General features: G+C 37.8%; 1 protein-coding gene across 5 annotated transcripts; it reads right to left on the reverse strand.

The window, feature by feature from the left end:
• Positions 1 to 4,089: 4,089 nt before the first annotated feature.
• Positions 4,090 to 26,434, reverse strand: FBXO5 (F-box protein 5). 5 transcript variants are annotated; one of them, XR_009263413.1, is made up of 8 exons: positions 26,207 to 26,434; positions 19,688 to 20,408; positions 18,400 to 18,490; positions 17,028 to 17,210; positions 15,616 to 15,903; positions 7,417 to 7,670; positions 5,590 to 5,764; positions 4,090 to 4,188 (listed from the first exon to the last, which is right to left on the reverse strand). XR_009263413.1 is itself a non-coding variant. In XM_058735706.1 (6 exons), the coding sequence occupies exons 1-5, from the start codon at positions 26,307 to 26,309 to the stop codon at positions 15,652 to 15,654; spliced, it is 1,350 nt and encodes a 449-aa protein (XP_058591689.1). In that variant the 5' UTR covers positions 26,310 to 26,434; the 3' UTR covers positions 12,842 to 12,860; positions 15,616 to 15,651. The 5 variants fall into 5 exon arrangements, 4 of the variants coding, with proteins under 4 accessions (XP_058591689.1, XP_058591688.1, XP_058591690.1 ...); XM_058735706.1 differs by lacking the exons at positions 4,090 to 4,188; positions 5,590 to 5,764; positions 7,417 to 7,670 and adding an exon at positions 12,842 to 12,860; XM_058735705.1 differs by lacking the exons at positions 4,090 to 4,188; positions 5,590 to 5,764; positions 7,417 to 7,670 and having other exon boundaries at positions 15,045 to 15,903.

The raw sequence follows: 26,434 nt of genomic DNA on the forward strand, positions 1-26,434 counted from the left end.
GGAAGTGTTTGTTTGCCTTTCTGATAGGCAAAGCAAGGTTCTGCCTCTCCTTTCCCTGGAACTCAGTTTGGTGGGGTTAGTGAAGGATGTGGCTCAGACATTCACAGGCACATATAAAGACTCTACATTTCTACAAGTTTCTGGGTGCTGCTGGCCAGCAGACCACACGTGGTATACTAAGGGACTAGAATACTGAGTCATAGTTATTTGTTTCTGTTCCCTCCCACACACAGGCACTCGACAAACACAAAATGAGCATGAACTGTGAACCAGCCACTGTGCCCCCCAAAAGGTAAATTTAAGTATAAATTCAGCATTTACAAATTTCTTGCAGCATTATTTAAGATAGCCAAGGCATGGAAGCAACCAAAGTGTTTATCAATGAGTATATTTCTTCATAAAGAAATATAAAGAATATATATAAAAAATAAATTATAGGTACAACAAAATGTATGTATAAAATGCAATATTATTCAGCCATGAAAGGAAGGAAATCTTCCCATTAGCCTCAACATGGATTAAACCTGAGGGCATTATGTTATGAGAAATAAGCCAGGGGGAGAAAGATACATATTGTATAATCTCACTTCTATGTGGAATCTTAAAAAACAACAAAACAAAAAAAACCCAAAACAAAACAAAGAAAAAACACACAAAAACCAAAACCAAAACCAGAAACAAGCTTTAGATACAGAGAAGAGATTGGTGGTTGCCAGAGGTAGACAGGAAGGGTGTGGAAAAAATGGGTGAAGGGGATTAAAAGGCACAAATTTCTTGGGGCACCTAGTTGGCTCAGTCAGTTGAGCATCCGACTTCAGCTCAGGTCAGATCTCATAGTTTGGGAGTTCGAGCCCTGACAGCTCAGAGCCTGGAGCCTGATTTGGATTCTGTGTCTCCCTCTCTCTCTGCCCCTCCTCTGCTCATGTTCTCTCTCTCTCTCTCAAAAAAGAAATAAACATTAAAAAAATTTTTTTAAATGCCCAAACCTCCAGTTATAAAATAAATAAGTCATGGGGATGTTCTGTACAGCGTGGTGACCATAATTAATAATACTGTATTGTATATTTAAAAGTTAAGAGGGTAAATCTTAAAAGTTCTCCTCACAAGAAAAAAAATTGCAACTGTGGTGATGGAAGTTAACTACACCTACTGTGGGTGATCACTGTGCAATATATACAGACATCGAATCATGTTGTACACATGAAACTAATATAATGACATGTCAATTATATCTCAATAAAAGAAATAATGATTTTTATAGTAAAATTTAAGTGTAATCAGGCTTTTGAAGTTCTTTTTCCTTTGTGTTTTGTTTATTGTATATCAGTTATGGAAAATAGGTTGAAAATGCCTTAGGGAAAACATGAGTTAGGAATATTTGCTAGACGTGCTTGAGAATAAGTAATGGTCGGTAAGTTGACTTTTTGCTAAGCACCATTTAAATTCTGGAGGAAACAATCCTCATAAAGTGTTACTAAAAGGAATGTCTTCCATTTTCCCTGCTAAAACGGTATAAAACCACAGCCTGGCAGTTCAGTTATGATATTCCACCAAAGTTCATTTTCCTCAAGACTTGAATCCTCTCATCTTTTCTTAAAGAAAACCCCATGGAAAGAGGATAGGCTTTGGATAGAATTGGGGTTTATATACATATCCTACTTACTTGTGTGATGGTAGAGGATGTACATCAACTCCTGAGCCTGGTTTCTTACCTATGATCATGGGGTAACAAAAATATCTTGCACTCATTTAAAACCTATGTATTGAACACCTCCAATGTGCAGGCACTGTTGTAGCCCTGGGGGTGTGGATCACTGAACAAATGGACATAGACTTCTCCTTCATCTGTCTGTTGGGTGGAAATAATGCATATAAGTAGGGCCTGGCACACACGACCTGACACTCTAAAATGGGAATAATTAGCTTTATTTAGTTACTGTCTAGAGCTCTCCAGGAGCTCTAGATCAGGAGAGCTTCCATTTGCATACACTTTCCTAACATCTGTCACTTCCATAACACTTAACCAAAGCCAGGCAGGGTGCTGAGTGCTTTATGCAGGTGTCTATACTCATGTAATCCTCACCACAAGCCTGTGAGGCAGGCTGCTCTCACTTTACAAGGATGAGAACCCTGACGTTTAGAGAGGAAATGAAGGCATTTCCCAGGCCCCAGAGCTGGTAAGTAGCAGGACTGGGATCTAAACTCAGAGAGTTTGGTTGCAGAGACCCTACTCTTCACCACAATGCCTTAGAGTAATGAAATTAGAGCCATTTTAAACTAATTCAAAAGTTTCACTTCATGCATTAAAAACGTCCATGTCTGGCTGTGTATTAGATAGGTTTATTATGCCCTCTGGTGGAAGACCAAAGAAAGGAAAGAAAAGGAGCATTAAGTGCTGCAGGAGGAGAAAGTAGCAAGTTTACTGACATTCTTGGCTCTTGAAAAGTTTACAGGCTTATGAAAATGGCAAGAAAATCTTCTAGGAACAAGACAAGAATGCTGAGTAAGACTCTGAGTAGTGAACACGATGCAGATCCCTCCCATCCTGGCTACACACAAATAAGTCTCCAGAGTGACAAGTGTCCAAAAAAATTGGGAGATAAAATTTCAAGAGATAAACAGCAGAATTATCAATTTTACTAGAAATAATTTCAGTTAAAAAAAGTATTTGTAGACAGGTCAAAAAACATGAACATGAGGCTATTGCACACTATCTTGTCAGGAATGAATTGCTAATGGGAAATGTGGCATTTCCTTTACTGGACCACTAGAATTTTCAGTATTTGTGAATTCCTGGGTCATGGTCTCCTAAGGTGCCTCAAGGCTGCCTTTGCATCCCATACCCCTCATTCCCCAAGCAAATGCAGGTGCAGAATAAATGTTATTTCTTTGCTTATCAGACTATACACTCAAGTAGTCAAAGCCAATAGGCCTTAAACATAAGCTGACTGGTGCAAATTGCCAACCACATGGCATTTTATATGCAGTCAGAGATGTTGACACCTTTGCTGTGCTCAGGCAGCAGAAGAGGGTGGGGAGTGTCACCCTCTTATTCTCTCCTCCTTCAGTCCCAGCAGCGATAAGCACCTTGTTGCTGGAGGCCAGGAGATGCTCAGAAAGACTCTTAATTTCTGGTATTCTCTGGAGTGGTGAGAAACCACCGCCCTCAACCATGCTCTCTGCTCCTTACGGGTTCTCTCAGGAAGAAGGTGATGGTATTAAATGAGTAATTGTGTGTCCACATGCTGAGAATCTGGGACTTTGCGTGGATATTAATTTATCTAGAGAGAGAGAATATGATCTAATATGCTCTAAGACTAAAAAATTGATCTTTAGTAGGCTGACCCACTGACATTACCGTTATCTACCCTTTTTATTTTCCTACGATCCATTTACCTCTCACTTAGAGAGCTTTTAACTCCTCCTCTGGGAAGAAAAAAAAATCGTCCTTAAATATCCTGAAGTATTTTTACTCAAAATTAAAAAAAAAAAGTTTACTTAAAAAAATAATAACTTAGCACTATTCCTTAAAAATAATGTGTCGTGAACTTAGGACAACAAAGCACGTGCTTCTTCGAGTTGTCAAAATCTCTAATATCACTTCGTACTCTCCTCTTCTGCCACCCTATTCTGACGTCTTTAAAAAACAGCTCCTAGAGCACCTGGGTGGCTCAGTCGGTTGAGCCAACTTCCGACTTTGGCTCAGCTCAGGTCAGGATCTCACGGTTCTGGAGTTCCAGTCCCTCTTCGGGTGAGCATGACTCCTGTTTCACGTGAGCTTGAGCCCCGCATCCGGTGAACAGGAGCCAGGCTTGAGCCCTGCTTCTCTCTCTCTCTCTCTCTCTCTCTCTCTCTCTCTCTCTCTCTGCCACTGGCTCAACTTGGGCCCTCTACCTCCCTCTCAAAAACAAAACAAAGAAAAAACACAAAAACAAAATAACAGCTTCCACCGGATTTTTCCCAGCTCTATCACTTTTTCCTATTGTGTGAAGAAAACGGGGGATAAGAGTGACTTTATAGTAAAGGGACTTCTAAGGCTGTCCCGCATTCCCGCTTGGAATCCATACAGTGATTTGTTATTGTACCTCTCTTACAGAGCTTACCTCTGCTCCTGAAACCACATAAGCCCCGTGACCAGTTCTTTTCTGAATTCGTCACAGGGCATGGCAAATATTTTCACCTTTTCACCTTTGGAAAAAGAAAAGGGGGGAAGGGGAGGAACAAGAAAAAAAGGTAATTCTTATTATCATCCAAGATTTTTTCAATATTTTCTTTGTTCTGATGCTTTTGTTAGAAGTAATTTTCCTTCCATTCTCTTGCTATATTTTGCTTACTTTGTATTTTTTTGTTTCAACTGTAGTTAATTTAGTATTTCTTTTTCTCCTTACCCCTTAGACTTTCTCAACTGGACTTTGTGTTGGAGTCACAGAACATGAATTATTTGAGTGATTATTTTCTTAATTTCTACAAGGAAGATTCATACATAACTGGTGCCATTCTAAATGCCTAGGAGGAATGTTAATTTATTATATACAATAGATGCCTTAGGTTATTAAAACTCAATTCTCCCCTGGAACCCTAGTTGAGAAAGACTGAATTGACCTCACCCAGCATACTGCCTTGCACATAGAAGGTACTCAATAAATGTTTTCTAATAAACAAGTAAATGAATAACTGTAAACTTCTGTGAGCTTTGAAGTCATATGAAATTTTATTCAATCCATGCTTTAACAAAATTATTTTCTATCAATAAGGTGACTTTGTCTGCTTATCTACTGAAGACAAAAGAAACCTAAATTCTCAAGAGTAAAAACTATAGGTGATGGAAAATTTAACATGAGATTATTCTCACCTTATCAAAATTATAGAATGATTTAGGAAGGACCTTCTTTATTTAGACTATCATAAACATCCAGGTATTTGTGAGTATTAATATTTTGGCCCAAATAAAAAAACTACATTTGGCCCAAATTACAACAACTACATTTATTTATTATGTACTAGATATTGTATTACCACTTTACCTACATTCTCTAATGTAATCATTATGTTAACAATATCAGGTAGGCATTATTACCTCTCTATAAATATGAAAACTAAAGCTCATAGATGTTAAAAACTTGCCCAACGTTAAAAGTAAGTGGAGAGTCAGGATTCTAAACCAAAAATGTCTGTTATTGTGCTTTTCACATTTTGGGACACAGCTATCCCATGGGTGTTTTGGACAAATAAAAGTTCAGGTTTATCTACTATATGACAATGTGGCCTCTTCTGCTTATAGGTGGAGCTTTCTTCTGCATATTGGCAGCATAGAAAGAACTATAGTAACAAAATACAGTGGGTGTTCGGCCATCAGTACTTACAAGAAAGGGGATGGTTCCTTCCTTTCCACTTTTACCTGAATGACAGTAACTTCTTTTCACTGTCTATTCTATAATCCTTTTGAAATCCAATGACAAGGTACAGCTGGACTCTTGTGCTCTTTTTTTCATTCTCATCTGTGTCCAATATGTAAAGGGATTTGGGGCCAAAAAATAAACCCCAATAACCAAAACAAAAAAGGCATTAGCAGAATAGTATTTTACAAACCTCAGAGGATAGGTCCTGTCAAAGTTCAGGGAGAAAGGAAAAGCTTTGTCCTGAGGAAAGTGAGCAGGGACGCTTCTGAAAAGGGTCACCGCAGGTGCTACTGTTGATGTGGAGGCAAAGTACAAGTTCCACGGCATTCCCTTGACTAAGTCAGCCTGAATCCATCCAGTGGTTCCTGCAATTCATCCATTCCACAAATATGAATTTAGCGTTTTCTGGGTGATGGGAATACAAAGATCTGACCTGTGTTGGCACCTGACAGGTAACCAGGTACTTGGGAGTAAGGATGAGGACAGAGGTTGAGATGAGGAGCAACTTACCACAAACACATGAGTGGAAGGCATTCTAAAAAAAAATGATCCATGTCGATTTAGACCTCTAGTCTTTCTTTTTCTAGTAAATGCCCTCTCATCTCCATATCTAGAACTTAACTTATTAGAATGTATGGTGGATCTGGGTATTAGGGTACTATACCGTGACCTGTTTAGGTCATGGGCCAGAAAAGACTCCTCTGATACTTATTTGTTATGTGATCTTAGAGCAACACTGTTCAATAGAAATGTATTGAGAGCCACATATGTCATTTAAAATGTTCTAGATGCCACACTAAACATTTCTTTTCACAGAATTTTATTTAACCCAGTGTGTCCAATATATCATTATTTCAATAAGTAGTCAAAGTAAAAATTATTAAGGAGATTTTGCTTTTCCTCATACCAAGTCGTCAATATCTGGTGAATATTCTACATTTACAGTAAATCTCAATTTGGATTTGGATGGGCCACATTTCAGTGTTCAATAGCCACACATTGCTACTGCACTGAACAGTACTGATCTAGGCTTTCGATATCAACAATGGATAAAGATGCTGAAGATAAGCAAGACCTGTTCTTATGACTCGAGACCAAAAAGTAAAGAGTTTATATCTACCTATCCTTGCTTAACACTATGTTGTGGACTTTATTTTTTAATTTGACAATACAAATTGCATAGAAGGACAGTCATATTATTTCATGCATTTTTATATTAAACTTCACGTGAATGAACAAACTCAAAAGTGTGGTGTTAAAAGAGCACCATCTTGTGGCGGTGTGTTGTTTACGTCGTTGAAACAGAATCTGGGGAAAAGGGAACAGTACCAAACAATCTGGGTAAGATTATGAGTTTCAGAAACTACTCGGTGATAGTCAAGGAACTATCATTATTTCCTTTCATATGCAGTCTTTTTGGCAGGTCCTCAAGATATGTGAACTGGGCATAACAGACTTCTCAGTCAGAGGACTTGGAAGTGCTAAACGCTGGGTGCCACATCAGTGCAACATGAACCTTGGCTAAAGGCAAGCTAGGATTCAGTGCTGATGTGCTATATATATCACAATATCACAATGTGTATATCACAATATATCACAATGTGTGTGTGTGTGTGTGTGTGTGTGTGTGTGTGTATATATATATATATATATATCACAATAACCATGAAAATACTACATATTAAAGTGTGTTCATTCTCCCTTTTGTAGCAGACTTACAATAGTCCATTTTTGTGATCATACCAGTCCCAAACCTATTTTGGCCTGAGAGCATGGCTTCCTTCCTTAGGGAATATTCTACACACCTGCAAGGTGGCCTATCATCCTATGTTTGAACCAGTATTGATTTTAGACCATGTAATTACATGTCTAAAAAAAAGGGTGTGAGAAAAGACTTTTTTTCATCTTTCTCTTGCCCAGTGCTCCTAAAAGGGTTTGCCCACTCCCTATAGTTATCTACGACTACATAACAAATCATCCCCAATTTTACAGGCATAAAACAACAAACATTTCTTACCCCACAGTTTGGGGGGGAGTCAAGAACTTGGGAGAAGTTTAGTACATGATTCAGGTTGCACTCAGCATGTTGGCAGGGACTAAAGTTGTCTGAAGGCTTGATTGGAACTGGAGGACTTGCTTTCAAGAAGACTCATCCTTAACAATTGGCAGGAAGCCTCAGTTCTTCACTTGGGACTTTCCAAAGACCTAAGGGTCTCAGAGTGGGGGCCTTTATGGAAGCTGCTCGCACTTGACCTTCCCCTAGTGAGTGACCTGAGAGAGAGAGAGAGAGAGAGAGAGAGGTAAAAAAATCACGTCTTTTACAACCTAGTCTCAGAAGTGACATGCCATCTCTTCTGCTGTTTTCTATTAGTCACAGTGACAAAACCTGATCCAGTACAGTAAAGCAAAGGTGCAAATATCAAGAAGCTGGAATCACTGGGGAACATTTTAGGGCTGACTAAAACAGTCCCATCCATTTCACATGAAAATTAACACTTAGTCCTCTCCACAAACTCTCAAAAATCTATTATAGCTTCAGCTGAAAATCCAGAATCTTATTACCTAACTCTGGTCTTGGTGTAGATGAGGCCCCTTAGGCATATTCCTGAAATACAGTACAGTTTTTCTTTTTCAATCTAAGCATCTGTGAACTAAAGGGATAACTAATCTGTCTCCTAAACCCCCAGTACAGAATGGTGACACAGGGAGAGGAATGTCTTCAGTTCATGAAGAAGTCAAAGAGGTCCATTTTTGTTATTTCTATTCAACACTGCACTGGAGATTCTAGCCATGGCAATTAGACAAGAAAAATGAATAGAAATCACCCAGACTATGGAAAAAAAAGAATTAGATCCTTCATCTATTACTGGTGAGAATTTACAATCATGCAGCCAGCTGTTATGAGAAATAGTTTGGCAGTTCTTTAAAAAAATTAGACACAGGGGGTACCTGAGTGGCTCAGTCGGTTTAGGTGTCTGACTCTTGATTCCAGCTCACGTCAAGATCTCACAGTTTCTGAGATGGAGCCCCCACATCAGGTTCCACACTGACAGCGTGGAACCCACTTGGGATTCTCACTCTCCCCCCCTCTCTCTGCTTCTCCCCTACTTGTGCTCTGTTTCTCAAAAATAAATAAATAAACTTAAAAAAAAAAGTCTTAAAAAATTAGATACAGAGTTATCATGTGATTCAGCAATTCCAACACTAAGTAAACCCAAGGTAATCAAAAACATATATTCAGATAAAAACTTATATATAAATGTTCATACAAGCACTATTCATAATAGCCAAAAAGTGAAAACAACACAAATGTCTATCAATTGGTGAATGGATAAACAAAATGTGGTATATCCTTATAGTGGAATATTAAACATAATATAATTATAGCTAATTAAGTAACAAGTTGGGATAAAATAAAATCATAAACATACTCAACCCAAAAGAAAAATAGAAAAAAATAGAAAAATAGAAAATATAAAAATAGAAATAGAAAAATAGAAAATAGAAATAGAAAAATAGAAAAATATAAACAAAGAACAGATGAGAAAAATAGAAAACAAATATCAAACTGGTAAAATCTAACCATATCATAATCACATTAAATGAAAATGGTCTAATTATTCCAATTAAAAGGCAGAGATTATTGATTTCTTAAAAAACTAATACTTGATTATATGATGCCAAGAAGAAACATACTTCAAATACAAAGACAAAAATCAGTTAAAGTAAACGGATAGAAAATATATACTAGACCAACATTAGTTAAAACAACAACAGCAAAACACATCTGGAGTGCCTATTTAATACTAGACAATGTAGACTCCACAGTAAAGATATTACCAAGGATTTAAAAAGTTATTTTAAAATGAAAAGGGGAGTATACATTTTTTCTTATTTATTTATTTATTTATTTACTTACTTACTTATTTTTGAGAGAGAGAGTGCACAAGCAGGGGAGGGGCAGAGAGAGAGAGAGAGGGAGGCACACAATCTGAAGCAGGCTCCAGGCTCTGAGTTAGCACAGAGCCTGATGTGGGGCTCAAACCCATGAACCAGGAGATCATGACCTGAGCCGAAGTCGAATGCTCAACCGACTGAGCCACACAGGTGCCCCAGGGAATATTTTTTTAAATTTAATTTATAGATATATATTTTTAATTTAACATATACCTATATTTTCAATATATTCCCAGGTGCCCCAGGGAATATATTTTTTTATGTTTATTTATTTTGAGAGAGAGAAAGAGAGAGTGAATGCTAGCAGGGGAGGGTCAGAGACAGAGGGAGACAATTCCAAGCAATCTCTGCACTATCAGTGCAGAGCCTGGCATGGGGCTTGAACCCATAAGCCTTGAGATCATGACCTGAGCTGAAACCAGGTACCTTAACCGTAACCAACTGAGCCACTCAGGTGCCCCAACAAAGGGAGTATTTTACCAAGAAGGCATACCAATTCTAAGTGTCTATGTAGCTAATCAGAAAGCTGCAAAATACATAAAGAAAAAAAAAAAAAAAGATAGATTTACAAAAAGAAATAGACAAATCCACAATTACAATTGGAGATTTCAATACCCATCTCTCAATAATAGTACAAGTAAATAGAAATCAGAAAGGATATATAAAATAGAAAAACACTGATTGACATTTATAAGACATTACACCAGGGGTGCTTGGGTAGCTCTTGGTTTTGGCTCAGGTCATGATCTCATAGTTTGTGGGTGCAAGCCCTGTGTCAGGCTCCCTGCTGACAGCGCAGAGCCTGCTTGGGATCCTCAATCTCTGCTCCAGAGCCTACTTAGGATCCTCTCTCTCTGCTCCTCCCCTGCTCATGTGCACACATGCTCTCTCTCAAAATAAATACACTTAAAAAAGAAATTAAGGCATTATACCAAAGAACAGCAAATTTTATCATCTTTTCAAATAGACATGAAACATTTACCTAGACAGAGCATATTCTAGGCCATGTTTGCCAATAAATTAAGGATTCAAGTCAAATAAAGTAACTTTGACCACAATGAAATCAGAAATCAATAAAAGAAAGATATCTAGAAAATTCTAAAATATTGAGAAAGTAAACAGCATACTTTTAAATAACCTGTGGATCAAAAAAATAAATAAAAAAGAAAATTATAATGCATTTATAAATGAACAAAAATAACATGTCCAAATTTGTGATATGTTGCTCAAACAAAACTTAGAGGGAAATTCATAGCACTAAACACCTGTATAAGAAAAGATCGTATCAATGGCCTTAGCTGCCATCTCAAGAATCTAGCAAATTAAGAGTAAATTAATTACTACTTACAGAAGAAAGCAAACAAAAACAAATGAACAAGAAACAATGATACGGAAAGGAGAGAGAGAAATCTATGAAATAAAAAACTGATTATCTGAGGGGCACTTGGGTGGCTTAGTCAGGTAGGCATCTGACTTTGGTTTAGTCATGATCTCACAATTCGTGTGTGAGAGCCCTGCTTCAAGTGAGTTCGAGTCCCACTTCAGGTGAGCTAGAGCCCTGCCCCAGGCTCCACACACTCTATCTCTGTACCTCATGGTATTCCCTCTCTCTCTCTGCCCCTCACTCACTCCTGTTCTCTTTTTTTCTCAAAAAATTAAAAAAAATTTTTTTAAACCTGATTATTTGAAAAGATCAATCTAAGTGATAAACCTCTCATTAAACTGATGAGTAAAAGGAATAAGACACAACCAATATCAGCAATGAAAGAAAACATCACTACATATTTTACAAATAGTAAAGGATAATATGGTAATATTGTGACCAATTTATTCCAATAAATGCAGTAAATTAGATTAATAGGAAAATTCCTTGAAAGACATAAATTTCTAAAGCTCATCCAGGAAGAAATGGATAAACTGAATAGTCCTATATCTACTGAAAAAATTATATTTTAGACACATTCCCATAAAAAAACCAAAAAAACACCTACAGACTCAGATTGCTTCCTTGGAGAATTCTAGCAAACAGTAAAAGAAGAAATAGCATGAAATTTACACAAACATCCAGAAAATTGAAAAGCAGAGAATATATCCCAAAGACATTGTAAGAAAACTACAGCTCAACATCCGTCATGAATATAATGCAAAAAGTATTAATATGTAGCAAACTGATTCCAACAATATCTAAAAAGGATAATACATCATGAACAAGTGAAGTTAATTGCAGGAATGCATGGTTGCTTTAACAATTGAAAATCAATCAGTAAAATTCATGTTAAGAAACTCAAAAAGAATAACGATATGAGCATATCAATAGGTGGAGGAAAAACATTTGGCAAAATCCAACATCCAATCTTCCTAAAAACTTTCAACAAATTAGGAATAGAAAGGAACTTCCTCAACTTACTAAGGAAGATCTATAAAAACCCTACAACTAACATCAGTCTGAATGAATGCTTTTCCCCTAACATCTGGAACAAGGTTAAGGATGTCTCCTTTTTTATTTCTATTGAATATTTTACTGGAGGTTTTAGCGAGTATAATATGGCAAGAAAAAGAAATAAAAAACCTATAGATTATAATGGAAGGCTATAGTACAGATTATATTCAGAAGACAAAATCATCTACATTGCAAATCTAATGGACTCTCAGTTATAACTGAGTTTATCAAGGTTGTAGGCTACAAAATCAACCAACTGCATCTCAGTATATTAACAATGAACAACTGAAAACTGAAATTAAAAATGCCACTTACAGGGCTCCTGGGTGGCTCAATCGGTTAAGTGTCTGATTTTTTATTTTGGCTCAGGTCATGATCTCAGTTCATGAAGACTGAGACCTGCTGTCAGTACAGAGCCTGCTTGGGATTCTCTCTCTCTGCTCCTCCCCTGCTCTCTCTCAAAATAAGTAAATAAACTTAAAAAACAAATACTCATAATAGTATTAAAATATAAAATACTCAGGAATAAATATGACACAAGATGTGAAAGACATACATAATTAAAAGATAAAACACTGCTAAGAGAAGTTTTTAAAGATATAAATAGTACTATGTTCAAGGGCTGAAAAACTCAATGTTAAGATGTCAATTCTCTCCTTATCTAACCCAATAGAATAATATTCATTACAATCCCAGTAAAAATTCCATTAGGTATTTTTGTAGAAACTGGCAAGCTAATTATAAAATATATGTAGGAATGCAAAGGACCCTAGAATAGACAACTTAAAAATTAATTTTGCTTGAAAAAGAAAAAAAATGTCACTACCTGATTTCAAACTTATTTTAAAGCTAGTTATCAAGGCAGTGTGGATTGGAACTCAAAAGACAAAGCTCAATTAAACAGAAGAGAGTCCTGAAATAGTTCATATTTATGTAAAATGCATTGTTACCAAGATGTAAGGCATTTCAGTAGAGAGAGGATAGTCTTGTCAACAAATGGATATTTACTTTGGTCCATACCTCTTATACCATATTCAAAATTTAACTTCAAGTGGATCATAGACCTAAATGTGAAATTAAAAACTATGAACTTTTAGAAGAAAGTATAGGAGATCTGTATGCTCTTAGGTCTTAGGCAGGTTTTAGATATAACACCGAAAATATGATCCATAAAAGACAAATAATTGATAACTGGGACTTCATCAAAATAAAAACTCTAAGACACAGCTATGAAAATGAAAGATAAGCTATACCCTGATACAGCACTCCTATCCAGAATATATACCCTCAAATACCAATATTAAAACAAACTCATTTGTTTACCAAAGAAAATTTATGGTTAGCAAATAACATGAAAAGATGTTAAACATAATTAGTTATGAGGGAAATGTAAATTAAAACCATGATATACTACTACACCTGTATTACAATGGCTAAAGCTACAAAGACTGATTATACCAAGTTACTGAGAACATGAAGTAAATGGAACTCCCATACACTGCTGGTGAAGGTAAAATGCTATAGCTACTTTGGAAAGCATTCTGATATTTTCTTAAAAAAGTTAAACAGGGGTGCCTGGGTGGCGCAGTCGGTTAAGCGTCCGACTTCAGCCAGGTCACGATCTCGCGGTCCGTGAGTTCGAGCCCCGCGTCAGGCTCTGGGCTGATGGCTCGGAGCCTGGAGCCTGTTTCCGATTCTGTGTCTCCCTCTCTCTCTGCCCCTGCCCCGTTCATGCTTTGTCTCTCTCTGTCCCAAAAATAAATAAAAAACGTTGAAAAAAAAAAAAAAAAAAAAAGTTAAACATACTTATATAATCCAAGCATTTCACTATTTAATGAAAGCATACTACCTATCTTACAAAGACTTGTATACTGTTTACAAGATCTTTAATGTTTATTTTTGAGAGAGAGACAGAGAGTATGAGCAGGGGAGGGGCAGAGAGGGAGACACAGAAACCAAAGCAGGCTCCAGGCTCTGAGCTGTCGTCACACAGCCCGACGCGGGGCTGGAATTCATGAACTGCGAGATCATGACCTGAGCAGAAGTCGGATGCTTAACCGACTGAGCCACCCAGGGGCCCTAAGATCTTCATTTCTAATAGCAAAAAAACAAGGGGGTGGGGGGTGGTTGGAAGCTAATGTCCATTAAAAGGTGAACGTATGAACAAACTGGTATATCCAACAGGATACTGCTTAGTAAGAAAAATGAATTAACTACTGGTACACACGAAATGGATGAATCTCTAATGTCTGGTGAAATTAGAGTACACACTTTGACTCCATTTATATAAAATGCTAGGAAAGGCAAACTAATCAACATTGACAGATCAGCGATTACCTGGGGACTGACAGGAGGGATTACAAATGTGAAGAGGAGGTGCCTAGTGGCTCAGTTGGTTAAGCATCAGACCTCAGCTCAGGTCATGATCTCAGGGCTCATTTCCGACGAGATCGGGCACGTTCAGGATGGTATGACCGTAGACTCTCAGGGTTCATTTTGACCCTTGCCTCGATCAGAGCCTAGAGCCTGCTTCAGATTCTGTCTCCTGTCTCTGCCCCTCCCCTGCTTATGCTCTCTCAAAACATGAACATTAAAAAAAAATGGGCAGAAAGAAATTTGGTTATACTTACATTCACTAACTGTAGTGATGGCTTCATGTGTGTATAGACATATGTCAAATACATGTATATACATACACACACATTTATATACATATATCAAAATGTCAAATTATACTTTGAATGTTGTCTATTTTGTCAATTTTCCTCAATAAAGCTGCTTAAGTCACTGCTAATTTCATGGAGGCTTTATTTTATTAGAGAAGACACACCCATAAACCCATTTAAGATAAATCCTCTACCTCAGGCTTCTGCAGAGATGGAAGGCAAAGGCCTTGAGGGTCTTTGAAGCTCTATTGAGAATCTGAGGCCCACCCTTAAATCTTTAGGACTTTTTGTCTGAGTTCAAACTCCTATATTTCACCATATCCATAACTGAAACCAAAATATATTCAACTTTAGAATTAAGGAATAAAAAAATATGTATCTTTATCCTGGGCTCTTATTAGAACAAGTGTTCTGAATGCAGTCAAAGATAACATTTTTACTTTACAATGCAGTCTCCTATAGCTTCCTAATTTAGCTGTTTCTAAGATTAAAATGTTTATCAAAATAAAAGTTTCACATTATTTATTAAGCTTATAACAATTTTATTCATAACAGGTACAAAATTTACATTTAGATGTATACGTATACAAAAGAGACCTTTATTTTTTTACTTTGACATAAAAAATACAGAAATATTTACATTATGTACAAAAATATAAAACATACAGACTTCACAAATAGGAAAAAGCAAGATTTCACAAAGGGTACTTTTTTGGGAAATGTACACACTGAAAAAGAGGTTAAAGAAAGATGACAAAACACTTAAATTAACAGACTCCAGAAGTTACTGCAATAGGAATTAATTTGGTAGGGCAAATAAAATGTCTCAAATGCTAATAGATGGTAAACAAGATATCTATTTAAGATTATCTAGGTAAAATTACATGGTCTTCCTTTACCATAAAATTGAATCAATTTTATTTTATCCCTGAATCAGATAGCCACTTTTCCTTTTTTCTTAAAATATTTAAATTTTCTGATTTATACTGATAATTTTAAACTTTTTCAAATTAAATTGTAAAATATTTTAAGTTGTATATTGTCTTTACTCAAGGGGAGAAAATCCCACGTACTACATTGATTTCAACACAAAATTGGAAATTACAATACATTTTATTTTTCTTAAATTAAAACCTAACATTTTCTAACTAACCTTCATAATCAGGTACAACTGATTGTTAACAAGAGATCACAATCGTCGTAAATTCTTCTTGCTTGTTTTGGTACCGGGCAGAGGACCTGTTTTATAATTGGCTTTTAGGGGTTTGCCATTTGAACATTCGTTGGTGGTATGATAGTTACACAGACACCTTGTACAATAATCAAACCCACAGCCTTCTCGTTTGCAGATTGCCCGTTGTAAATAGCAATCATATTTCGCAGGTGAATTACAGCGAATACAGGCTTTGAGGCTTTCATTCTCTTTCAAAGTTTTGGCAACCTAGAAAGAAAATCCATAAACAAATTTTAGTTAAGAATTGAATGTAATTTAGTTGGTAAAAACAAGAAGGGCATTTCTGAGGCTTCCTCAAAACATGAATAAAGGACCAATGTCACACATAAGTCAATTCCTGCCTTTAAGGAGCTCACTGTTCAATGAGTGAGATAGTATCACTTGTCAACTGGTCCAGTGGCTATTTCCTAATCCTACCTTTAAACATGTTCTTTTATTTCATGAATGCTACTTACATGTCAATGCCTGACTTAAATGTCACCTTTACTGTGAAGTCTTTCTAGTGTTACTAGAGTTGGTTGCTCTTTCACTTCTAGCTTTTTTAAGGCACCTATCATGTTATATGGCATTTATTTTTATGTAGCCATTTTCCATTCTAGATTACAAGGCTATGAAGGGTACCATGTTTTCTTATCCATGGATTACCTGATAGCAGATGCTCAATAACTGCTGTTTGAATCGTTACATGTTGTATTAGTCATTATGTAACGAACACTTAGAAAATTAAACTTAACTATAATTTATACTTATTGACCAGCATGAAGGCCGTCAACATTTCAAAGATGCACTCTTAGGTGACGTTATGGTTTTTTAAATTAAGCTTGCCAAATTTTCCATGTGTTCAGTAGAACTTACAATACACATTACCCAATGATTTGAAGGTACAATAGGAGGGCTTCAATTTCTGAAAGCTGGCCTTTTCCAGTTTAGTTCTGGTCCGTAGATATAAAAGGCAGCAATTGCAAAATGTAGTATTGAACAAGTTTGGTAAGAAATTTAAAAATCAAGGTTTCCTTAGCATTTCCAAATTAGATCTCAACATCACTGAGTGGTCATAAACAATGTCAAATGGTAGCTATTATTTTTTGCATAGAAAGACATCTCTGTGTACTTTCCTAACTGGATTACTTGAGTTATAAATTGTTTCAGTTTCTAACATTTTTGAGACCAGAATGAAGGTCTCAAGGACAAAAGATAACATCTCCATTAATAATTCCCTAGTAGTTCTACTTATGCTATAATTAAATTTAAAGTTCTCCATTTCTTACTCTAAATCCTTTTAACAATAAAGGCCCCATAAGTTTCTAGTTTATTGACAAACAAAAAATTACCTCAGAGAATTCATTGTGTCGACTGTAAGTAGAACTTTTCTGATCACCTGGATGGGATAACTTGGTTTGAGCATCTTTTTTGGGGTGAGCCTGGGCTGCTGATTTTTGAACAGAAGCTAAAGCGGTTCTGAACATAACATATTCTCTGGTTGAAGCATGTGGTGAAAACTTAACGTTCTTTTCCTAATTAAAAAAAATATTTTAATAGGACTTAAAAATATCCTCCTATATTCTTAACATTCAGGCATTTTTATTGTTTGTACATGTAAAAAAAGGGCAAATGAGAATGTAAAAGATTTATCCCTATACCCAATTTACCTGCATATGCTTAAATATAGCCACATACAACTATTCACACAGATAATACTGACAGAAACTGCAAACCAGAAATTGTGAGAAAGCACTAAATACTTAGAGTCTATATAGCATTTAATACATGATGTATTTAATTTTTTTTTAATGTTTATTTTTGAGCGAGAGAGCATGCGAGCTAGTGAGCAGGGGAGGGGAAGAGAGAAGGGGAGATACAGAATCTGGAGCAGGCTCTAGGCTCTGAGTTGTCAGCACACAGCCTGATGACTCGGGGCTGGAACTCATGAACCGCGAGATCATGACCTGAGCTAAGGTCAGACACTTGACCGACTGCGCCACCCAGGTACCCCAGATACATGATTTATAAAGTACTGATGCCAAAACAAAAAGTCATTGCTTTTATCATCAATAAATGACAATAGTCATGCTTAAGTATCACTTCAATGTCATGCATGGATTCAAAACAACCTTTTAGATTAGAAAACTTCTCATTAATACTAACCTTATCAATAAAGAAACTGAACTTGGAGAATTTAAGCAATACTTGTCTAAAGTTATACAGCTAGTAAGTAGCAGCACCAAAATTTAGACCCAAGTCTGCCAACTGCTAGGCCTGAAATTTCAATTATGTACAGATATTCTCAGAAACATCTTGAAATTTACCAAGTATTTTGGAAGGCAGATAAATTCTCTTCTGCATTAAGAATGTTCAATATGTTGATAACTGAAAAAATACAAATGGCAATGAAAATTAGCTATATGGTCAACTCTCATTATTAGAGAACTGACCAATTTTCCCTTTTGTACTTTTGGACATTCCATTTCTAGAAAGAATCCAAGAAATAATGGCTTACGTGGAATTCCTTTCCCCTTGTCTTTGAATTTTGCTTAATGAGTTCTAGTGAAAAGCTGAAATGCCTTGTGAATGTAAAGGATTTCCAGATTACCTGTTATCTGTCCTATTTCCCCCATTTATAAAGGTAAAGAGCACGAGCTTTTATATTTTAAGGTAATGTTCTAAGATATTTTTAAAATGAAAACATCAACTGCAAAGACTTACATTAACTCTCTCTATTGCTTTATTGTACAACTGCAATGCTCTCTTATCATCATCTAGGATCTTCTTCCAAGTTGTGCTCACTTTAGACACACTGGAAAAGTAAAAGGTTATAAAGGAAACAAGGCATCACAAAGAGGTAAGAGGAATGAACATACTACAGAAATACTAACAGTGCAAAAAAGAAATTTCTATTAGCAGTGCTTCTCAAACTTGGTTATACATTAGAATTGCCTACAGCACTTAAGATTTAAGGATGTCCCATGCCTAGGCATTTGGGTTTAACTGGCTTAAAATGGGGGCCAGAGTCCTGTTTTTAAAAGCTCCCTATCAAGTCATTCTAAGTACATACATCTAGGCTTAAGAACCATTGCAATCATTCCTTGATACTTCATTTTTTCACAATATCTGCAAACATCAAATAAGTAGACCCTATTATATATATATGACAGTATGTTAGCTATTCGGTATCAATAAAAGTTGTAGACAAATTTCAAAGTATTCTAGGACATACTGCTATTAGTAGACATCAATTTCAAAAATCCATTTTTGTTAACAAAGAAGCTGTGATGCCAATTATCCCTCAAGAAGGTAGCCAACTATAAAAATTAATACTTCTATTTTGCTTTAGCTATTTTTCATAAAGACCAGTGATAAGTACCTCTCACAACTTTTCCAAAAATGCCAAAAACACACCTGTTTGAGTGGGATCTAATCCAATAGTCTATATTATAATTATCTTAATGCTGTCACCTCATCCTAACTCATATTTGGTAGAATGAGGAAGAAAGGGAAATTTGAGGTTTCTAAGAAAACAGTCACAATCAGATCCACTTGTGGGTTTCCCTATTTTTATCACTGTCAAACCTAGGGGAGCGCTACATTAAAAATGGCCTAAAAACATCAGGAACTATTTCATACTTTCAAGTGTGACAGAACTCATAAAGCCTACTGGACCTATACACCAGAACTAGGCTGTTGTTTTATAGTTAAGTAGATATGATGTAGCTTAAGTATTAGTAATTTTCAGAAACAAAAATCCCAATTTAACAAAAATAGTTTGCTAACAGTATAAATATGAAATTTGAAATAACTGGATTAAATGCTTACTTTAAAAATCTTCTTTCATCTTAGTAGCATACAAGTGGTCAAATACCAGCTATCAGGCAGTCATTACCTCAAACAACATAAAAGACTTCCCTCTTATGTCTTTGTATGAGCTGGTAGTGCTGAGCCATCTTAACAAAAATGTTCAGTGGATTATACTAACACTCAAAGCAACCATACTTACTTGATTAAGTCCATATCATTGAGCTGTGTTAAAATGTTTGCTAGGAGATGTCTGAGTCCCCTTCGAAAGAGTTCACTGAGAATATCTACATATTCCAGGCCCATTTTCCTTCCAATTATATTCTGCAGTCCAAAATTTCCACTGAATATACATTCTTTCAGTTTCTCCCAATCTATTTTAGGATTTCGTTTGGTATTCTTTTTTAACGTTGAACAAACCATTTTAGCAAAGTGAAGAGCCGGCAGCAAGTTTTTGCTGGGATATTGCTCTGGGCTTTGCATCTGAAGCAGGCAGGACTGTGGACTGTCACTGAAATTTTCCAAGGGAAGGCTACTCTCTTCATGTTCATTGAAGCCACTTTGCTGGGAAAATGAAGTATAGCCACTGTCTTCATAAGGTCCACTGGTCTCTAGTTCTTCGATCTCATTTGAACTATCAAGGATTTGTTGCACATGCTGATTTTCCTTGTTATGAAAGAGCTTGTTTTCGTTTTCAGATTCAAGTTCTACAATCCTGGGGCTCACAATTGGTGACCCAATATCTGATAACCTCACATAGTCTTTAATGCAATCTTTATAAGAACCTTCCAAATATGCAGGAGTACAGGAAACTTGTCTTCCACTATCATCAGGCTTCACTAACTTAAGTCCAGAATGAATATGGTTATAGCTAAAATCACATTTCATTTTGACAGAAAGAGTGGAACTTTCTTCTTTACAACCTACAAAAAAACAAAACAAAGCACTTACTAAATGACAAAATTTTCATACATTTCTACTTCTTACATTGGAATATACAGAGGTTTAATTACTTTGCATTCTCTCAGCACTATATAGCTGTGAAAGAATCGAAGTTTAATTACTGAGATGTGACAATGAATACTACTTAAATCTTTTAGTAAGTACATGTATTTTATTCTTAAAAGGGTACCTCGGAAGACTGCTAAAAGCAGTATAATTGTATAATTGTAATATTTGGCTTTTCGAGTCTGTTATCTGAGTAAAAAATACTGGAAAAGGGGACTATTTAATAAGTATCTGTGCTTATGGAACAAATAAGGAAATGTGATGCATCGAGTGGGGTCTGAAGTCAGGGAAATCCTTATAGTAATCACAAACACTTCTACAATCCCTGAACTTGAAATGGCATTAAAATCAGCTCTGACTTAAGCATAACCCAAACCAATGACAGTAAATATGTTTAAGACCAATGGAGAGGGGAAGTGTATAAGAATCAAAATAATTTTATATAAGAGTGAAACACTAGCAATTATTATAAGCCTTACAATAATTACTCAAGAAAGAACTAAAGTCAATAAATTTAAATACCCTTAAGTTAAAATCTCCTTGAAGTCCCAGAGCTCTCATCTCTTAAGTTTTATTTGGATCAGTGGTATGGGTGACAGTTTGTCTGCCCTACTGGATAGTGAACTCACGCACAGGGACATCTCCCTTTATCTTGCCTAGTATGTGCTAGAGACTGCAATCTTCAATTATTGAATGAAGATTTCTCATAACTAATTAACCAGAGTCAGAAGAATAGTTCAGCTACCAATCAGAAGATCTGGTAAATAAGAGTGACACTATAATTGGTGTAAGACAAGATATAAGAATGTGAGGGTGGTGCATTACTGAACCAGTGTGTGCATTACTGTTCAGCTGTCTTAAATAACTGGAGAAGATAATGTGCTTGTTATTTATAAGTAGCATAAGAGGGAAAAACAACAAGTTATGATACTATCAACAAACTATGCAATTAGCTCAACTAATTGTTCAACTAAGAAATCAGCTAAGCTACAAATGAACAGGCAGCACTTAATATCTTTACATCAGCATTTCTCAATCTCTGCATTACTAACATTTTGGATTGGATAGTTCTGTTGTTGGGGGCTGCCCTCTACATTTTAGGATGTTTAGCAGGCTTTACCCATTTGATGTCATTAGCAGCCTCTACTCCCTGTGGCACAATAAAAAAATGTCTCCAATCACCAGTTGCTGACAAATATTGGGTGGGGAGAGGCAGGGGTGTCAAAATGTCTGATTTCTCAGTTGAGAACTACTGCTTTAAAGGATAGCTAGGATTCTGTCAGGCAGTAGAGGCTGGAGAAAGCATTCACTGAAGGTAACCTGAACAAAAGCACAATTCTGGGAAGGAATACAGTAGATTGATTCAGGAACATTACTTAACATTATTGAAGTCTGAGTATGTGAATAGTATATGCTTCAAATGTATTCTACACCTACTATTACCCCTGCAAACCAATCATAGGTAGGTAACAATCTAACTTTTAAGTGTATGTACCAGTCAGATTGTTTAGTCTGTACTAAGTACTGGTAATCTGTCCATGTTAAATTTTAGTTTTTATTTAGAGCAAAACCTTTAAGTACTAAAAGAACACCTGTAGGGAGGTAGTCTCTTGAAATTCCCAATGATTAACACAGTGAAGGACACACAGTACATACTTCAGAACACCACTAAAACTTGGACTAGCCCTAAAAACTCATTTCAAACTAAGTTCAAGTATACAAAAAGCAAATAAAGAATAAACAACATTTGCTAACACCAACATTAATCATAATGCTAGAATAAATTATTGAGGGGTTCTCTTTCACCTGGAAGATTAAAATATTAAGACAGATTGTTTTAATTTTTGCCTCAAGAATGAAGTATGATTTACATATGACCACATTTTATCTGAGGGCAAAGACACCTACAAAGACAAACCTTTTATTTTGTTTAGCTGCCTAAAAGGAAGAGGCCTGAAAAACGTACTTCAGAAACTCTTAATTCTTTTCAAAAGCATTCTTCCTCTGTTCATTTTAGTTAGCAGAGTTGTTACTGAACTATCCCATAGAACCCTTCATTCAACACCACTGTTTGAACATGAAGTTCTTTAAAATTTAGAGCTAATGATGATTCACTCATCTTCTAATTGTTTTAAAATTTTTTTTAAGTTTATTTACTTGAGAGAGAAGAGAGAATCCCAAGCAGGCTGCAAGCTATCAGCGCAGAGCCCGATGTAGGGCTACATGGGGCTAAAACGCACAAACTGTGAGATCATGACCTGAGCCAAAACAAAGAGCCAGATGCTCAAGCGACTGAGCCACCCAGGCACTCCAATTGTTTTTAAATGCTTATTTACTTTTGAGAGAGCCCAAGTGCGGGAAGGGAAGAGAGAGACAGAGACAGAGAATCCAAAGCAGGCTCTGCGCTGTCAGCACAAAGCTGGACACAGGACTTGAACTCAGGAACCATGAGATCATGATCTAAGCCAAAGTCTCAGGCTCAACTGACTGAGCCACCCAGGTACCAAGCATCTTATAGTTGTTTAGAAGTTTACAATTCCAATTTGTTTTCAAACATTCGATCCTCACAACCTTCTGATGTAGGGTGAAGAGGTTATTATCTTAGTTTTACAAATAAGGACAATTGAAGCTCAGCTAAGTAGCTTGCCCACAATTTCACAGGTAGTTAAGAGAGACAGATTACCATTCCTGACTATAAATTTAGTGTTCATTCCATTACCTTATCCTGGAAAGTGAGATAAAAGTGTGTGTGTGTATATAAAGTATACATATAGGCTCATAGACTTTGGGTTATAATCCAATACTACATTAGGTTATTCCTCAAATTGTTTCAGCTTTCACCACTGTGTAAGTTCATACCCACTTGAAATACTTCCATTATTTTGTTTTTGGAGCATTTCTTACTTTCTGGCACAAGATGCTCCAGGCTCATCTTCTATTTTCCCTGTTCCAGCCATAGAATCACTTGTTTCTCCATGGAACTCTAGTTCCTTTCATTGGTTCCAAAATCTGGATGCTGGTTGTAGGTTTAGTTTTAAAATGTGAAATTATATAATATACTGTAAGGTTGGGAGAGTAGAATGGCCTGTACAATTTTAGGGCAGACCGGATCTTATTCATTGTGTAATAAAGAGCACTGAGGGGTTCTGAGTTCAGACATCTGGTTTACATTGTCAAAAGACTGGCAGCTGTAGAGAATGGACTGTAGGAAGGTACAAGCGGAAAGAGGAAGGCTAGTTAGAAGTGTAGATCACAGGAGTCCAGGCAGTTTGGGTAACTGATACTGGGATGACTGCAGTGGAAATGAAGATAATTGGGTGGATGTGAGATGTATTTAGGAGAATAAAGTCAACAGAAATTGTGGATGCTTTGGATGTGAATGAAGGAAAGTGGAGTAAAAAAGTACCCTGGGGTTTAAGTCTTGAGCATCTAAGCTATAAAGTATCATTTGCTGAATTGGTGAAAAGGGAGGCAGTTAACTTCTAAAGCCTCTGTATTCTCATCTATAAAATGGGGTTAAGAATGCAAAACTGGACTACATGTATGGCAGAGTCCCATCACATACAGTATTCTTATCACATTTTTAAGCCAAATCCCTTTGTAATCCTTTTATTGCAAATCATGTAGGTTTTAAAAGTAGCAAAATACCTTCCACACTATGTATTACAGATTACATACTTTTCCTAGGAATCAGATCCATCTTCAAGTAAAAATACTTGCTCAGCCTTGACTAGATTTGTGACATTTCATTTTTTTCTAAAATGGAGGTACTAATATCTGCCTCATGTCGTTGAAGACTCAATATACTGCATTTTTTAAACATCATTTACTCACTCACTGTCCAATCGTGCAAAGGTGGTATTGTAGTTAACTGTACAAAGTTTGACCTTCCGTTTTAACTTTCTAAGGCAGAAGTGACACTCCATACTTAAATACCATAAATAGGCTACAATGCTTAAAATGTTTTACAACTGGGGCGCCTGGGTGGCGCAGTCGGTTAAGCGTCCGACTTCAGCCAGGTCACGATCTCGCGGTCCGTGAGTTCGAGCCCGGCGTCACCCGGAGCCTGGAGCCTGTTTCCGATTCTGTGTCTCCCTCTCTCTCTGCCCCTCCCCCGTTCATGCTCTGTCTCTCTCTGTCCCAAAAAAAAAAACAAAAAAAAACAAACAAAAAAAACACGTTGAAAAAGTTTTACAACTATCCCAACGTTAAATGATTAAATTCTACAATCCCAGTACCTAGAAAATAATCACACGTGCGCGACGTTAAGCATGGCTATTCCTTAAGAATCTGAGACCCCCAAGGGTTGCAGCCACAAACGGGGAATCAGCCGTAATCTCTGAAAGAAAATTTTAGAAAAGCCTGCCTTCAAAAATACTTGGCTGCATTAAATTTTTAATCTCATTTTCTCAAATCTGTAAACAGATCAAACTCTTGGAGACGGCAAATATTCTCAGGAGCCAAGTGATAATACCAGGCAAACTGGAAGTAATAAAAAAACACTTCTTAAAGCCATCAAGCTTCAGAAGTTCACAGGGAGACGGAGGAGGGAGGATCTTCTAGAAATAGACCTAACCCTGTTAAAAGCCAGGTATTATTTTTTCTTCCAGTCTTCTAAGTTCCTTTTCTAATGAAAGCGGCATCTTGCAGGGATTGCCCAATCCCACAAAGTCGAACCAATTAAAAAAAAAAAAATTGGGGGTAATTTCTGAGGCAAAAATAAATGCCTTTGGATCTCTTTTCAGATAGCCACAAAGAGGGTAAAAATAACCGTTCGAGGGCCTTCCACTCTATCCGAATTTTGGAATCAAGGGCTGTCCAGGGCTTCAGGAACGCAGGAAAAAAAAGAAAAAATAACCAATTCTCCATTTCTCAGGTAATCAGGTACCGGAGGGCAAATTCACGGTTTTGCAGTGAAAAGTGCTTCCCGCCCCCCCTCCCGCCCGGACCCCAGCCAGGCCTGGGGAACGGGTTACCGGGCAGAGGGGAAAAGCCGAGACAAAAAGAAAAAGGTTTTGTTCGGACGTCCCGGTACAGCCCGGCCCGGTGAGGGGGTCCCTCCGTTTGGCGGGAGCGGGCAGGGGGGAAGCCCAGGCGAAGCCCTGGGGGGTCGGGGAGGTGGCCCCTCAGGGCGCGGGCCGTGCGGAGGCGGGAGATAAGCCAGCAGGATCTCCCGCGCCCGCCAGCAAGGGTGAGGCGGCGAAAATCCGGGGCACTGGACTGCGGCCCCGAGGCTGCGGGCTGAATACGGAAAAGGGGCGCAGGAAGTGGGGCTGAGGCGCCCGGCCAGACCCCGGGGGCCGCCGGCTCGCGAGCCCTGTCAGAGCCCCCGGGCCCCGAGGTGGGGGAGGGGAGGGGCATTTGGCGCCTCTTCATGCCGGGTGGGGACGAGGATAGGTAGATCCTGCAAGGGGAGAAGGGCGCCCTCAAAGGCCGAGACCTTCACCTCCCTGGGCGCTGGCGTCCAGGAAGGCGGGACCCGGGCCCGCCACCCGCCTCGGCACATCTGGCCTCCCCTCCCGAGCCCCAGGCTTCTTTCCTCGGGGCCGCAGGAACCGCCGCGGCCGCCCGCCCCGGCCGGGCCCGGCCCGGCCCGGCCCGGCGTGAGGCGCACGCCCGGACTCGGGAGGGTGTCGGGTTCGGAAGCAGCCGCCCCCTAACCCCGCATACCCTTCCTGGAAGGCGGGCTCCCGCACCCTCTCCTCACACTCACTGTCTGAGGGCCGAGGGCGCCCGGCGGCTGTCAGGTCGCTGTAGCTGCAGCGGCAGGAGCTGGAGGGGGGCCGTGGAGAGCAGCGGCAGGGGCGCTGGCTCATGCCAGTGGAAGTCGGGGGCCTGCCTCAGGTGAGGGAACAGCTGCCGCAGGAGAGGACCAGGCCGTCCGCTTCACAGAGCTGTATCTCCTAAAAGGCGCCAGCTGGTACTTTTAAAATCTTTGAAT

This window comes from Neofelis nebulosa, chromosome 6, assembly GCF_028018385.1.
Source record: "Neofelis nebulosa isolate mNeoNeb1 chromosome 6, mNeoNeb1.pri, whole genome shotgun sequence".
In the NCBI taxonomy this organism is placed as follows: domain Eukaryota; kingdom Metazoa; phylum Chordata; class Mammalia; order Carnivora; family Felidae; genus Neofelis; species Neofelis nebulosa.

What these genes read in the sequence shown, in the direction of transcription:
- FBXO5 (XM_058735706.1), bottom strand. Translation starts at nt 26,309, where the DNA reads ATGAGCCAGCGCCCCTGCCGCTGCTCTCCACGGCCCCCCTCCAGCTCC. An exon ending in GCGCCCTCGGCCCTCAGACA is followed by an intron (nt 20,409 to 26,206) that starts GTGAGTGTGAGG and finishes GTTTTTTTGTAG; the next exon opens with GTTGTAAAGAAGAAAGTTCC. An exon ending in AAGCAATAGAGAGAGTTAAT is followed by an intron (nt 17,211 to 18,399) that starts GTAAGTCTTTGC and finishes TTTTTTAATTAG; the next exon opens with GAAAAGAACGTTAAGTTTTC.